General features: G+C 38.1%; 1 protein-coding gene across 1 annotated transcript; it reads right to left on the reverse strand.

Annotated features, from left to right (window-relative positions):
* Window positions 1-4,591: 4,591 nt before the first annotated feature.
* On the reverse strand, window positions 4,592-9,256 carry LOC106156749 (bone morphogenetic protein 7). Its single transcript, XM_013532154.3, has 2 exons — window positions 7,978-9,256; window positions 4,592-6,177 (listed from the first exon to the last, which is right to left on the reverse strand). Exons 1-2 carry the CDS (start codon window positions 8,309-8,311, stop codon window positions 5,303-5,305), a joined length of 1,209 nt encoding a protein of 402 aa, XP_013387608.2. The 5' UTR covers window positions 8,312-9,256; the 3' UTR covers window positions 4,592-5,302.
* Window positions 9,257-16,659: the final 7,403 nt, after the last annotated feature.

A 16,659-nucleotide genomic window follows, 5' to 3' on the forward strand; every position in this document is an offset into this window, starting at 1 on the left:
AAAACAAATTAGGAATGTTAGGACATCAGCACTTTTCTTGCACACAAATTAGGACTCTTACACATGTATCACAGACAGCATTTTCTATCGTATCGTCTAACTTACCATTAGAAAAAATATTTCACAATATGTAGGTAAAAGAATAGGCATCCTCTATGTTTAGAAAAGTTTTGGACAGCATAATATAACATCCAGATTACGCCTGCATTTCGAGAAACCACCTAGGATACACTATTTACATTTCGACAGTTTGACTTGCTGTGGTGTATTTAACACACCGTCTCATAAAGGAGTAGAGGTCCGTGTACCCGCTTCCTTTTTCCAATGACTTTTAGCCCGTTGTCTGAGAATGCAGCAAAAGGTAAAACTAGTACAGCTGCAAGTGGCCCTCTTCACATATTTGATCTGACGCGACGTTTCAGGGGGTCGCAGCGCAGGGGACGTATTACTGTGGCTCAGCCTCTGTACGCGAGACCCAGAAATTGATTGGAAAAGATTTCAGATATTTCAGTCCGCTCGGTGAAACTAAAGAGTTAGTTTTTTCCGAAGATTGCTCAGTGACATCGTGACTTGTCGTATGTTAGGGACACACGTGTGTGGTGAACATCAGTAGAAATTCTGTTGAAGATGGGGGGCCCCGACGAATCGATCACAAAGACTATTTAACTTTTGGTTCTTTAATCAGCTGAAACTCGTGTCGTTCAGTGCATCGCTTCTGCGTCTTCTTCATTGCCGATTGACTTTTAGATCTTTGATGGTGTTATGCCCTACGTTCGCAGGTATATATTTGAGACCAGATATTGAGCCTGTACTGCTGTTGTTGTTGTATTTTTCGACTTAGTCGACGAAGCAGTTTTTTTTTATGTTGTTAAATGAGAGACCCCTCCAGTTCTTTCCCGTGAGACAAGGCCTGGTGCGAAATATTTATAAAGATATTCAAGCTACTGTTTGTGGTGGAGTCAAAGAAGAACAAACCTTGAAGCCGCCATATCGAATTTATATCATACCTTATCATATTCAACCATTTTTTCTAAAAAGTGCACTTTGAAATATTTGCTTTCATTTTTGTCAATTTATTGATTTATCTTTGCCATCGTATATTCCATCTATTTATATGATTGTTTATTTCTTTTTCCTACGTTTGTCTACGAAAGTATAAATTACATATTAATACTTGCATCGCACAAAGAAAAATTGTCTGAAGACAACTTTTCCAGGTTAAAGTTTAACTGATTTGATGAGAAGACAACTTTCCCAGGTGATTGTTTTACTGATTTGATGAGAATTAGTTTAGTTGAAGGAATCACATGAAAAGCCTAATTGAAGGATAACACTTACGTTGATAAACAACTAAAATTCTTTCTGTAAATGCAAACTGCTAATTGGTTTGATGAACGTTTTCTGAGAAAAGATTACTGCATTTTATATTTCCCCCTCTGCAAACATGTTTTTCAATTTTAATTAGGGACATTTATTTATTTATTCATTTATTTATTTATACAATCCAGGTCTGAAATAGCGAATGGTAGCATGTATATATTTCAGTTCACTAATTGGGATAAAAATAATATTAATCAGGTGATGAACGCAACAGTAACAAACCTTGTGATTTTAATGGATTTAAAAAATAATAATAATAAAGACCAACTGGACTGATCAAAATGGAGAAGGCTCATTGTTTTGATACGTGAAAGGAACCAAACAAGCAAAAGATAACACATTTTACGATATCAGTGATATTATTAGACTTGGGTTGTCACTGGAGGTATATTTTTACACCTTCTGTGTCAACTGAATTTCATTTCGCGTTGGTATTGCGTAGGGATGAGAGAATGCCGACGATATCTCAAGGTCATTTATCGCCCAGTCTCGCAGATAATTATGCCATATGCTTCTTTTTTCCTCCTTATTGAAAACAGTGACTCTATCGTCCGTCAACTCTTCTAGATATCACACACACAATCCCACACATGTGTGCTCTTGTCCTGTCATACGAAACAAAAAATTAGGCAGCGATGAAGGAATGCTATGTCTGCTATGTCGTTCAGATAATCTCAATTTGCTGGCAAATATTACAAAACTGGTGGTATGCGACTGTTCAGCTCTGCAGATAGCGCACACTTTTGATCTAAGCACGACAGTGTTCGAACTCCAGTGAGGGCTGGCGTTGTCCACTTTTGAGTTCGCGTGATATGCATGTGTTTGATTTGCTGGCTTTCGTTTATAACACTATCCTATTCTTTTATAGAGATACTGAGCGCAAGTGATAAGCACGAGTGATTGGAGTGAAGGATTTTCTACGATGTCTTCTATATTGCTACCGGATAAAAGAATTGATTAAGTTTAGGGGTGGCTCCAGAAATTCATAGAGAGGTTCGATATAGAATTATTGTCCCCACTAAATATCCCTCAATATCATCAGATCTTTTTCATCTTTGACACTTCATTAACGTCATTAACACTGAGATGCATAGAAATAAACATTTTTTCGTTTACCTCTTTAAAACGCACCGATAGCAACATTCATATTCAATTTTAATATGGATTTAAAGGTGTAATCATGGAATATTCCAGTGGCGGATTTAGGGGGTTGTCCGGGGGTCCTGACCCCCCTTAGATTTTTGACTAGCTGATTCATAGTTCTTAACCGTATCAAATGGCACCGTTCGCCCTTTAAAATACCAAAATTTTCGGGGCCCTTCAGCGGGCCCCAAACCCCACGCCAAAGGAGGGAGGGGAGGGTCGGCTTCGCATCCACGGACCCCCCTTCAAATAATCCTGGATTCGCCCCTGTATTCTGTTAGTAGTGGCTGTCACCGGAGGCCTTAACGTTCAAAATAGTGTATTAATTAAAAAAATTATACATTTTTAGACAAGGTTTGAAAAATCATTCGTCATAATTTTTCAAATTTTGATAAATACACGGTCAATTTTTTTGTTATGTCTTACACCACCCTGTTTAGCTGAGGATCGACATATCTTTTCGATCTCGGAACAACAACCCATTCAATTCGCATTTTGCTATAGCTAGTTGGCATCATCATTAAAGGGATAATAACTCTTCGTATGAGATCTATATTTCACAATAAAAACCTTGTGAATAACTCATAGAAATATAATATATTCTGTTTTACCACAAAAACAGCAGTTATAGCTTTTATTCTGATATTTGAACTTGTCTTTAGACCACATGACCTCCACTGATGTCTATACTCTGTTAAAATCTCTTAAGAGATTTTAACAAAAAACCAAACTTTTTAGAAAAAAACCAGGGACTAACTTTGAATGTAAAAATGGATTCATTAACCATTGGTAAGTATGGGAAAATTGTTGTTTACTCCAGGAAAATTCATTTTTTGGCCGAAACGAAGAGTTATTATTGCTTTAAGATTATTTTGTATTCTACATGTATAAGATAAGGCGCATATTATTTTTTCATTTATTTTTTGCCGCTTTACCACTCTCTGTATGGCCGAAACATCAAGCTGGTAAGTGTAGAATCGTGCACAGGGATATTATTGGCTTATTGGAAACAAAAGGTTAATAGAATTTTACTATTGTGGTGATTGTCATCTCAGATCTCAAGAGATTTCTTTAACACCGTGGGCGTATAAACGGCCACGTGGAGTGCAAATGTTTCCTGGTTAAGAAGAAAAATTTTAATACTGGACCCAACACAGGACAAACAGATACCGACTTTGTTCTCTAAAAATGAATATTACATATATATGTGAGAAATCAGATATGACTGGCTAAGAAGTTTCATGAATTCTTATATTTATTTACCAGCAAAAATCAACGACTAAATTGTGAAACCGTATCAAAACCTAGTGGTTTAATGGCAGACTATGTTGCACGTGAAGATCTTGCATGGTGCAATTTTCTTTTTTGGCTTAGCGAAAAAAAGGTTAATTTCTTTGGAAAGTAAGTTAACTTGGGTTAAACCATAATGATGAAAGGGTTTTTACTCCTTGCTATTCTACACAATGATGAAATTTTATAACAATCAACAGTCATCCTGTTAAATTTGAAGTGAATATAAAACCTCCAGTTACGTCCTTGGCCACGTAAGACATCAGTGGACAGATAAAGTCTATGCAAGGATGCCATGGCGTCGTCTCTCTTGGTATTGGCATTATATCGATTTCAGATGTGAAAGTTGTGTAAAACTATAAAAAAGTTCCATTATACGTACCGATCTTGACCTCGAATTAGGCAGCACCTTTAAGCTGGTTGTTGGATATTTTACTCTTAAAAAAACTTTTGCTTCATAAGCTATTGTCAGCTGCACAGTTTTCTACCCTACAACATTCAAATTCATGAATTTGTTGACAACTTTCGAATATGTTTTTGTTTTGCATGTTTTTGTAATTCTGTTTTCTTGAATAACCAATCCAGTAAATCCTCTAAATCGATAACGAAATTGGCCTCCTTTTTTTAAAGGACGCATTTCAATTGGCATTACTTTAAAGCCACGCGTCTTCAAAAATAACCTTTTTCTATTTTAAAAAATATATCTTTTTGAATTGCATTTCAAAAGTGTTCCTTTAAAAATGCATTCTTCCTACAAAAGAGAGACAAAAAGCATCAGTATGTTCAAAATTCTTTATTCTTATTTCATATCCCCATTGTTTCCAAGAGTAAAACATCCCAGGAAAACGGAATAACATGTCAATAACCAACGCTAATCTTACGCCTACAGTATCTCCACACTATTGCACGCCTTTATCTCCGGGATGAGATTCGTCAGTCAAAAGTAATATTTCTTTTTTCGGAACAAAATTCATTGGCAGTGGCACTTTTTCTCAAAAACAGAAAAAAAAACAATTATCAGGTTAAAGAATGAGATTCACACCACGATAACAATAACACATGAGACGTAAAAGTATCGCACTGGATAAGCGCACCGAGAAACTTATGCCTTGTCTTTCAAAACGCCAACATTTCCAAACTGTTCCTGCTAGCGTTCGCCACCCGTTGTTTAATAACCCTCCTCCTCAAAATCTTGCTGTTTTACAGCTTTGATTTCCGTAACAAAATAGTATAAAAATAAACATTCACATCCATATAAATAACAAATAAATTAATTTGTGAACACGGTCAATAAATAACAAGCATTATAATACATTGCTCAGGATGAGATGACAATACTAGGAATATCAAATCGGATGAATGATGACAACGTGAGTCGGTGAGATGTACGGACCTTTGGATGCTGACACCACAGTGAACATTTAAGGGAAAATTACCCCCTAGATATATTGTAACAAGACAAAAATAGCGTAATTGTCTACAGGTGAACTTACGCGCACTTACATTCTTCAACAATCATATCATCGTATTCTCTCTGCACTAAGTTACCGTCTTCGTCAAAATGTAACAGTATGAGAGGGCTAAGTTTGTTGGCTGTACAACAGGGAGCTGGGGCAGCGGCGGGATTGAATAACTGGATAAGAGCCTTGATAGTGGAAAAAGTGTACGCACTCTTGTACTTATGCGGACAGGAACCGTCGCAATAATACGCGTCGTAGTATTCCGGCGCCACAACCCAACTGTCCCAGCCGATGTCTTTGAAGTAGACTCGGAGCGGCTGACGGCAGCAGCGCTCGTTTCCTTCTCCCGCGCAGTCTTTTCTCTCCAGGGTCCGCTTTGGGCGCCCGGGGAGTGGTCGGAGTTGTGTATATATATGTAAGGACGGAGATAAATCGTTCTCAACGGAGTATGTGTCGTTGGTAGAGTCTTGGGAACTGTTTCTATTCATAGAAAATTCTACTAACTCACTAAGATCCTGACCTTCCGAGGTCACTTCGATACCAAAGTTTTTTCTTGGATTGTCCATCCACACTTGGACTGAGTCTTTAATATCAAAACTAATCCACCCTGGATCATATAAAGATACTGGCTTTGAATCAATCAAACGTCTTGAAATTATTTTCCCACTTTTTAAACGCCTGGTATAATGATAAACACTGAGGGTTATGCTTTTCCCTACGTTTGTTTTGTCTTTAAGGCGTTGTGGAAACGTCCGTGTTTTAAAGAGATTTAATGTGGCAGAGTGAAGGTGGAGTTGTCTTTGTGAGCCGTCCTTCGGCTGAGGAATGCGAACGTCGAAATAAAGTCTTGTCTTTTTGTTGTCATTCCATAATCTTGGATCAATCTCACTAGCAGCTGGCGGGTCTAAGGAAAGATAAAAATAGAAAACATCAATACCAATTTACAGACATGTATTTTATTTAAGTGCTCAGATATGGGACTGTAATGGCGTTCTATTATCTTGTAGTTTGCAGGTGGCTCTAGTGGGAGTATTTATTGCCATCACCTTGGACTTTTGCCTACTGGTACAAGAATATCGTGCAGTTTGTGGTTGTGGTGACAACTAAATAATAATACTTGCTCATTTGACGCTTTATTTAACGTGGGTGGGGAGGCACTCTGCACGCGTTGGGGCTTCATACGACCGCATGGCCACACGCTAAGTTTCTGTAGGGAAATCAATGGCGTAGAGGGACAGGCTGTTCTGCCTTGCTTGATGCACTGTCCTTAATAATATCAATTATCAATAACAATTGGGTAATCATTCGCAAAAAGCGATGATCGATGTGTCTCGGTTGCTTGGTGTTAACAACACAGTACCAAAACTCAAGGTATACTGGTTTTATAATTATGTGCTACGTAATTCGGAATACCTGAGAAACCCCTCTGTATGCCAACGCACAAGACTCGTGACTTCTCGATATCTGAGAGAGCCTCTTGTGATGTTGATTCGGTGTCATGCCGTACTATGGCTTTAAAGAATGTCGTTGTGTACATTTTTGGTACTGGATTAGAGGCTTGCGCAGCTATCAATATTGCAATGTACTGGGTGGCCGTCCAAAGCGATGGTCGGTGTTGAGCGCCGGTGTACGTGTGTATTTTTGTACATATTTACTCTGCTCATGAGCATTCCTGTTCAATCTGTTACACACTTTATCTATTGGGAAGGGGTCAATTAAAGCTATTTTTACAGTCGCAGGGAGCAACATAACTGCAATGTCAACCCACATATGACACCTTCGCTAAGTGCAACGTGTTAAAGGAATGCCGTTTATTGCATCTCCCATGGCTGGGGATTTTGAGGTCACTTACACTTGCCATCTTTTTTTTTATGAACCCATGAGATTGTGAGGTGTATTTGGCTTAAGTGACAATACGCTTGACGTCATGCTAAGCTTTAGCAAGCCTATAATCTCATTATTATTTCTTTTTATTTCCCCTGTTTGCCAAAAGGTGATCTTTCAGAAAGTCGCATGTTTCTATCTATATCTCTTCTGGTTAACATTATTTAACTTTTTAAAGCCACCGGAAGATAACCTTATCGATATGTGATCGAAAATGACCAGCACCTATTTATAGAGTTGACGTGTTTAGTATCTAAACCAGTCTTCATTTACCCTTTGATAAGTTTCATGCGAAATGCCTTAAGGACAGTAGTTCGTCGGTTCGGTTCCTTAGCGTTCAAGAAAAAAAAAAACTGGGAACATAAATATTAATTGTCCTTTAATTAATCCTTTCACGATTTCACAAGTGGCTAAGCTGCCCAAACACTTGTGCATGCTTCAGGTCTTCGGGTTCAGCGGTTTTGGCCCAGAGGTTAAAACGGCGAGGAAAGTGTATTGAGTATGATCTTTTGTATTTGTTAAATTCCTTGCATATCTGATCTGTTATCTTCCCTATTGACATAAAACCCCGCCCCAAAATAATCCTGTAAATACCGCCAGCTTTTGATTAAGCTGGTATCGATCTCTCAGATTTAGGGGAATTGGCTCTAATTAAGTCTTCAATGGACACCCGTTCACACCTGTTGAACAAATAGGATGGAACAGGTCACACCTTATAATTTACCTAGCAAAATGGGGAGTATTTTTATATTTTATGATATGGATTTTATAAATACCACCAAAATCAATATAAATGAACTGAAAACAAACAAACACTTACCAGTGGATGAAAAACTGTGAAATGTTTTGGCGAAATATTCCTCTCTTTCGTACAATACATGAGTCCTGTCGTGAGACAATTGCAAGGATTTGTTATAAAGTCGTATCATTTTTTCTCTCTCTTCTGAGGTAATGTTAAAACGTGAAGCGTCCGGAACTTTCTGTAGTCCTAGTTTGTTAAGAATTCCCTTCTGTATGGCATGAAGTCTCTCCCGTTTTAAGCGCTTGTGGCTGTGATGCCCTGGGGTTGGCAGGGCGTGAGTCAGAGCCACCCTAGTGAGTATTACGACGATCACGACGGCCTGCCACTGTGGCTTATGTAACAAATTCACCATGTCCAATGCTATGAATATTTTATGCTATTGACCTCTCCTCTAAGATCACCCTTCTGTTTTCCTCCACCGTCAAAGTCTTCGTCTCTTCATCTGTGTGAGTGTGGACGGTGTTCACTCTTTATTTTGAACGTGTCGAATGAAAAGCAGCCTGGAAGAGTTAGCTTATTTATACCAATTTAGTCACAAATGTACACAGACCAAATTTGGTCGTTAAGGGGGTGGAGCTTCCTCCTCTTGGCTAGACATGCTCATATAAATAATGTCAGTTGCGAGTCTAAGCCTGTGATCATTGGAACACGTCACATCGGACTACTGGGGGGACTTCCCAAACGATTTAGATTATGAATGAATGACATTATCTTCACCACAAGTTACACACACAAATCGATACAGCAGTACTACATGCCCATTGTCGCTCTTACAGGGCCCTCGTAGCTGAGCGAGGTCCACGCCATACCTGTTGCAATGTAAAAAATCCTGACAATCTCTTTAGAATACGAAACGATGCTGCCCGACTCGTCGCGTGCCACGTGCTGTGTAGATTGTGATTTGTGTAAGCAACGGCCCGCGCAAACAATCAAACACGCGCTGTTCAAAGCAAATGCCATTCGCTGAAAATCAACATGTCATATTGATGACAATCAATAGACTGGACGTAACAACATCGAACCTTATGTACCTCACCGTGTTAATTAAGATTGAGATATTGCTAGATGAGCAAGAAAGCGCACTCATAAGAATGTAACATAAGAATGTAATTTAGCGTTGTCGTGAATGTGCCTTTTGGTCTATGCATTTAGCCTATACCGGAAATCACTTTTTCCGTCACGTAATCAGAATTAAAAACAAATTGTCGCTTTTTATATGCTGAAAGAATTTTATAAATTCTACTTAAACTGTCGTTTTCGAATAGTGCGCATAGGTAAATTCTATTACACCCTTATCAGCTTATCAGCTAGGGAGTGTGAGGGCGTTTCTGTCTCACACCAATTCACTCAAATTTCTTTTCATTCCCTTATTTGAAAAAAAAAAAGATTGAGGTTGATTCTTTTCTAATATGTTGACAATGACGTGATCGGCGAACAAATGGCAGCGTTTAACTTTCTCTTAGATTTCTCTCAAGGGTCAAGCCGGTCGACCGCAGACCCCGATAAATGGAGGATTTGCATGACTGACCATTATGAGGTAGGGTAGCGAGTACGGAAAATTCTACTTCCCCATAGAGACGAAGTAAGCAGCTGTTTCCTAGACAGTCATCCCCGGGATGGACAGTTATCTGGTGATTGTATTGGTGGGAAACCATTATTATACACAATGTGACCAATGATGAATTGTCCAGTAATAAAACGCCCATAAAAAATGGGAAATAGTTCATTATTAGGCTGAGTGAGAAATGAAATCAATGTTTCGGTGCTGATACGATGAAGCTTGCTTTAGAAATGGACACGGAATGATTTGTTCCTAGTGTGGTATGAAATGAATAAAAAAAGAAGAAAAAAATTACAGCAAATTTACAGAATACAGAATCATTATTTTTATACATCATTTAAATCACACCTTTGCTCACATGCGTGGATGACGAATTACTGTCTTGAAATATACTTTGAAGCAGATTTTATCGCACTTTCGAAGCTTTCTTTTAAATACCTTCTATGAAGTTTATTCATAAATTCCATGCACTGTTTCCAAGCGTCTTTACCACGTTTTCATTTAAATTTCGATCACCACAACCGAAGTTATTACCATCTTTAACTTGTATAAATCTCAGTGCCTGACCTCGATTTTTTTTATTTTTATTAAACCACGAGTGAAGTTTGAATGTATTAAAAATTGTTCAACTGGTGATCGGTGATGAAAACATAATTCATTCTGATACTGAAAATTATCCCTAGGCTAAATCTATGTTTAAGTCGTCCATATCTTCGTCAAATAATGTTGCCATTGATAAAAAATAATTTATTCCGATAATCCCTAGGCCTTTCATTTATTATCTCTTTAACTTTTGGTCATCGCCTAAAAAAGCATCGCATCTTCGATTAGAGATCTGATTAAAGATCCCGGACCATATCTATATGTATGGTCTGGGAAACTTTTCGTCTCGTGAAAATGTATACCGTCATGTAATCATGGATTTGTTTCAAGATACAAATGAGAGAAAAAAGTTATTGTTAACACCCAGCAACAGACAAAAGAGCAATTTTCTCCTGCCATTGCGAATGGAAAAGACTAAAAATACCGAGTCTTGATTATTACAAATCCAGCAACAATGCTAGACGAATACAGCACATGTTTGAAATCCATGGCTGATGGGTTCGATGTGACGCATTTCATGCAAAAACTGTTTGAAGTCGCTCTACGCGTTGAACATTAATACGAACTCGTTTACGGTTTATTGAATTTTTACGCATAAGCCGACAGAAGTCGTCTGCCTTGTGCGACCACAAATGCTCGTCTAAGAAACAATTGTATATTAGAAGAAGAAAAAAAACGCCCCGTAAAAAAGCGATCGAAGGATCGAACAGACTTTTGGGTGTGTTGCCTCAGCCGTTATCATATATATTGTAAAAAAAGGCAAATAAAACAAAATGAGCGTGCAGATCCATTATTTACGCTACGGTAAATTCTACAATGGTGGAAAGAAAATCCAAAAGAATATAAAAGGGAGGCGCTAAGCAAAATCACTGCTCTGTGACACGTATCGATGAACCGAAAAATTTAGAAAAAAGAATTATATAATGTATAGAAATTGTAAGATGCACTAATGCGTTTCAAATCCGATGTTTCTATAAAAAGAGTGCATTGCTTATTATCGATATCAGCATAAAAATAGACATAGAGGGAAACAGCATGGAATCAAAGTGGCCAACGATTAAGGGGAGAGGAAATTGTCCTAATGGAAAATAGCAACTTGAAAAATGCCCAGTTGTTTGACAATTATAACTTAAAGGCTGAGCATACAAATCGTGGGTGGATAATTTAGCCACGGGTGTTTGTGCTACTTCTCAAACCAAAGGGCATTGGAATATTATCTTTGTCACGCGTCCGCCATTCACGCTGTAAATCCGTTCTCTTATTGTATTGTACACAGTTTCGAAAGACCAAATGCTAAATTGTCAATTGGTGCTTGCTTTGCAAATTCCATGCAAAATATGATCTTAGACAAAATGGTTAGATTTTGTGTTGATTAGTAACGCACATGATATATTATGACAGTACGCAGGGAAGGATTCAGGCTTTTGTAAATAGTAGTTAATTGGCGTGGGTGGGATTCAGTAATGGTGCATCGTGCAGATTTTCTCAGCCCTCAATTTGATAAGCGCTCTGATCACCATTTAGCACACAATCTATGCGGTGCGTCTAAAAGGGGGACAAAAAATGAAACAGTCCCTTCTGTAAATTAGACTTGACTGAAAAGAAATGGGCTTGGGAACATGGTTTGAACACTCCTCTCTGTAATCCTTCTTCCTTTGAAGAGGCATGTGACGTCACTTCATTGCTTCTTCTCGTGCTCCCCTGTCTTGACAACGCGATTTATACTACAGTAAGCCTTCCAAACAGACAAACAAAAAGATCAGTGATCCAAACAGACAGATTAATAGAATGTATCACAATTAAGTATTACAATAACGGTAATGGATTCCATGCGCACTTATTTTCCATTCTGAAGAAAATATACCTGCACACTTTACAATAATTACAATGTACGGGGAAAAATAAAAGAATAAATATGAACACTTAAATCTTAAACATATTTTGTGTAGACAAGCCGTTGTTGAACCAGTGATAACGAAACCACACTAAAGCAATGCCCCTATATCACAGGACCGTATAGAATTATGAGAAAAATTTATTCTTCGAAATCAAAACATGGGCCCCTTATGAATTCTCTCTTACTTCCAGACCTGGTTGCTGTTATTAATTATTATTTTAGAAGACGCGTTTAGGAAATAAAAATGGCTTCGTGGAGGGGTTTGCCACTTTTATAGGAAGGACGATATGCCTAAAAAGAGGCTTATAAAGTGACTTTTATTCCCTCGACAACTTATATTTGGTTTCACAGCATGTGATGATATTACAACATATATGTGTATGGGTCAATATCAAGGTGAACGTCTTTGAAAACCAACAGGCGCTGAATTTGGCGAAATGTGCAAAAAATGAACCGCCAGCTGTCTTAGTGGTATTGGTAGATAAAGGGCATAGAATTCGTTATTGCTCAATAACGCTGCACTTGGACAAATAGAAATGAAAGGAATAGGAAAGCGTTTTATTCGTCCTACCGCTGCACTTCAAAACCAGATAGAAAAGTTAAGTTCGTGAGATACTGGTCTACCCAACACAAAGCGAGCAAGAATCCTCTTTGTTAATCCGGTAAATGACCAAATACCACTCATCAAAGGGAGTTTAAGAACTAACAACTTGGTAACGCAGCACATGGGGTCATAATTTGTCCATGTGCAGCATAAATTTGTTATCCAAGGGATAATGGGCCCCTTTACATAGCTTGCAAGTTACAATATATCCTATATAACCATAATAATAATTTACATGATGCATTTCATCATTATACGTGCCATATTCATTGAAACATTATCGGCCAAACACTGCCAATATTAATTTGAAACTATAATAAAGAAGAATAGAATATGTTTCACTTATTATAATCAAGTGAGTAATTATCTCTTAATCAGCAAATTTATTTGACTTGTTTGAAATAACGTTGTCAGGCAGTTAATAAATTACAGGCCATTAAGTTTGTCCACAGATCATGTGATCGCCAATGAAAGACGGACGACTAAGCTGATGTGTCAATTTTTCACATCTGTCGTCCTTTAGCAATGATACGGCCCATTGATTTTTTGAGGACAACTACCCTGTAACCTGTCATATGTATATATTGTACTTTGACTATTCAGTATCAAACCAAATACAAGTTGCCAAGGCAATTGAAAAAAATTAACGGGCTCTCAGTGTTTAGCCTACATGTACAAACACTTTGTATAAGGGAGCTTTCAGAAGAAGTTGATCCGTGGACTAACAGATCCGAAGATCAAATATGACCCACCCACTTGAAACGCTGTCACTAATCCCCTAATGGTCTCCCCTCTTACTACACGCACCAGGCCTGCAGGAGCCTAGCATTTAAACGGATTAAATTTCGGCTCCGAGGTTTAATTGCTAGGACCCACGCGCGCCGTCCCAGCAGGTGCAGGTCAATTAAATCTCGTCACGCTTTTAAGGCCCCAGATATAGGGGATAAATAGTCCAAGGGTCAAATATGGCGACCTACTACAAGGCTTGCAGTCCAATCCGATAACAGACACTGAACAGAGTCCCCGTGGGGAAATATTCAAGTGGGTCGGCCATATTTGACCCTCGGACTAGTTAGTCCCCTATTCTGAGTGGGGCCTAAGTGGATCGGGCCATATTTGATCTGCCGACTATTTAGTACGCAGATTAATTGGTTCTGAATGCGCCCTATAAATATCATACATCTTACATTAGAATAGTGATGTTATAGGATATGGTATAATCAAATACAACTTTTAGGAATAGTTTGTTTGCTTGCAGTTAAAATAAAAGTTAAGCTAATAACAATTGTAATAAAATGTTATAATACTTGCCCATGTTGCAAGGCACGTGTTTTCTGGTTAAATTTCATAACTTCAAGTTCATAATAAAAAAAAAATCTTCAGGACTCTTTTCGTAATTTATCCTCTACGGTGGGTACATCTAATAGATAGATTATGCAAGTTTGAATAAAAAGCCGGTGTCATCCAAAACCTGTTGCTATCCAGTATCCCATAGCTGTTTCGGGGGCCGTGCCTGTCAGCACGTTGTGACTGCTACATGCCCCAGGAGTGCATTTCCACATGTACATTAAAACTAAATAAGAAACTAGCATTTCCGATTGAAATTTCTTAAGCCCGCAAGGACCATTGGGCCTTAAGTATTCTTTAATTGTTAAAACCTTTAAAACACACATTCCAATTATGTCCGACATCCTGTCATCTTTTACTAAATGATGTTATAAATAAATTCCAAGGAGCGGGGGATGAGAAAAACAAAGCGAATATAATATAACTTTATTTTTAAGTTTTATTTCGGGTTACACATAGTTTTTACAAACTTGTTACTCTCACAAATGAAAATTAATGTAAAAATATTTAAACCTGCCATTAAGTAAACCCAGTATCCACCACGCGTATCGAACCGATGGTTCTATATTAATTTTCTTTGCCAAAGATCTGAAAGATGTGACCGAGTTTTATTTAGAAGAATGCCTTCGTTACTGTAATCTGAGTACGAGCTAGCCTGTCTGGTGGCGAGTGTCCCCATGTTTGCGGTCGTCGCGTAACAAACTGGACACGGTCACGCTTAATTTTTAACTGATGTACTTTCTGAACTCCCGTCAATCTATTTATCTTGTTAGTTATCAGACAAACGAAACACTTTGAAGACAGCTGAGCAGACGACAGTGAAGGCGTTCCGTTGTATGATTCTGGAATGTTCCGTTCGGACGCACCTTGTCCAGATCCAAGAACGGCGTGATGCAGTTGCATAACCTAAACCACCACCTTTCCTTCTAAATGCTGGGTTCTGTTGCAATGCAAGCGTCAATATTTGACTTTTTGAGCCTGCTTAGTCATCCAAAACACATACAATAAATGTATTTCGCCAGACTGATGCAATAATTGCCAAATTCTTTACCTTCCGACTTGCATTAAAATTCAGGTGCTATAAAACTGTCATGTCACTATGTTTTCTTTACACTATCAAGATGTTTGAAAAGTATAAGTAAACTGCTGATGTCATCTTTCTGTAAAGCACAACCAAATTTCACAGTCAACTGTAAAACAGGAAGCGTAAACATGCGACACGCACTGTAGCCACATCAAGTCTCACTTAATCCAGTAACGTAATGTTTAATTGTAGGTTAAACAAACTTTTCAAAACTCCAACTATTTGTTCGATGTGTCCCCGCACGCGCTGGCGTCTACAAGGAATGTGTTGAACGTCAATCATAGCCGGCACGTGGATCTCGGGTGTGATTGACATCCCCTTTCTTGTTGAAGCGCAGATTTGGAATGTTTGCTTATTATGATATTTGCACTAGCCGTAGCGATAACCCCGACTGTGATCAACTCTGTTGGCAGTAAACGTTAGAAGACTCACTGCGGTAGCATTGGTGTTCAGTGTGACAGGTGCGACAGAGGCATTTGTTTTCACATTGAAAAAAAAAAGAGAATAGATAAATGCATGTATAAGAATGAGTGGCCAAATAACAAATATATAAATGAATAAATAAATCACAGCAGGTTAAACCAGCTTTCGTATTTCGTTTTTAATTGCCTTCTTGAACCATTGACTGAAATGGGACAGTGTGATGCCGTAACAGTGCAAAACGTGCTGGGTTTAGCGTACTGGGTAACGTACGTCAAACTACCCTATTTTATTTGTGTATCCTTCACGCTCGGTGTAGAAATGATAATCTCTGCATAGAAAGCGTACTTTTTTTCAAAAAACAAAAACACTTGATGACCGTGAAGTGTCACGTAATTTGTATAAGATGTCGACGCTACGTGCGTCTTTTCAAGCGTTAACTACATGTATGTGCCAACGGAGCATTTTCCAACTATTGATACAAATCTGACAAGAACTTTCCGTGTAAGTATATTTGGAAGGATTATACACAAAGAGAATAAAATGGCAATAAGGGCCTCGCCGTGTACTGTATCTTTTGATGGTAAAATAGACGGAAACAGGTGCGGTACAGGCGAACCCAAGTTATAATAGTATAGTCAGAGAGTAGCAAAACGACCAAAAAAGATTGGAATTTTAAACATCCATTTTATCGACAATTCAGATATTTATGTGGGCGTCTTAAATATTTTCAAGTTCACTGTTGTAAAACAGTTTATTTAAGTTCCAAAAAAAGACTTTTCTGTTCAATGTTTATAGAAGAACTGAGACCCAAACGTAGGTTACACACAAACAGTGTCTTGGTTTGTATGTGTGCGTGTATTATGAATGAAACATTTTAATTTGGGCTTAACCAAACAGTGCGACCTTTTTGCACATTTCAAACTTTTAAAAGCTTCACACGTCTTTTTGAAATGAGAAACTAATCTGGATGTTTGTGACTGAACATAGCACATGGTTGCAGAAGAGGATTGAACATGATCTCACTTTCTGTCTTTCAAATTCGTTACTTTATGCATGCATATTTCCGGCAAAAACTTTGGGCATAAAATAATTGTTTCAGGTAGACAATTTTCCCCAAAAGATACCACTGTCTATTTTGTTAACTTTCTCAGTAGGAACGAGTGTGTGAAAATGTATCCGAT

Source organism: Lingula anatina, chromosome 1, assembly GCF_051362555.1.
Source record: "Lingula anatina isolate TDL-2025a chromosome 1, LinAna3.0, whole genome shotgun sequence".
Classification (NCBI taxonomy): domain Eukaryota; kingdom Metazoa; phylum Brachiopoda; class Lingulata; order Lingulida; family Lingulidae; genus Lingula; species Lingula anatina.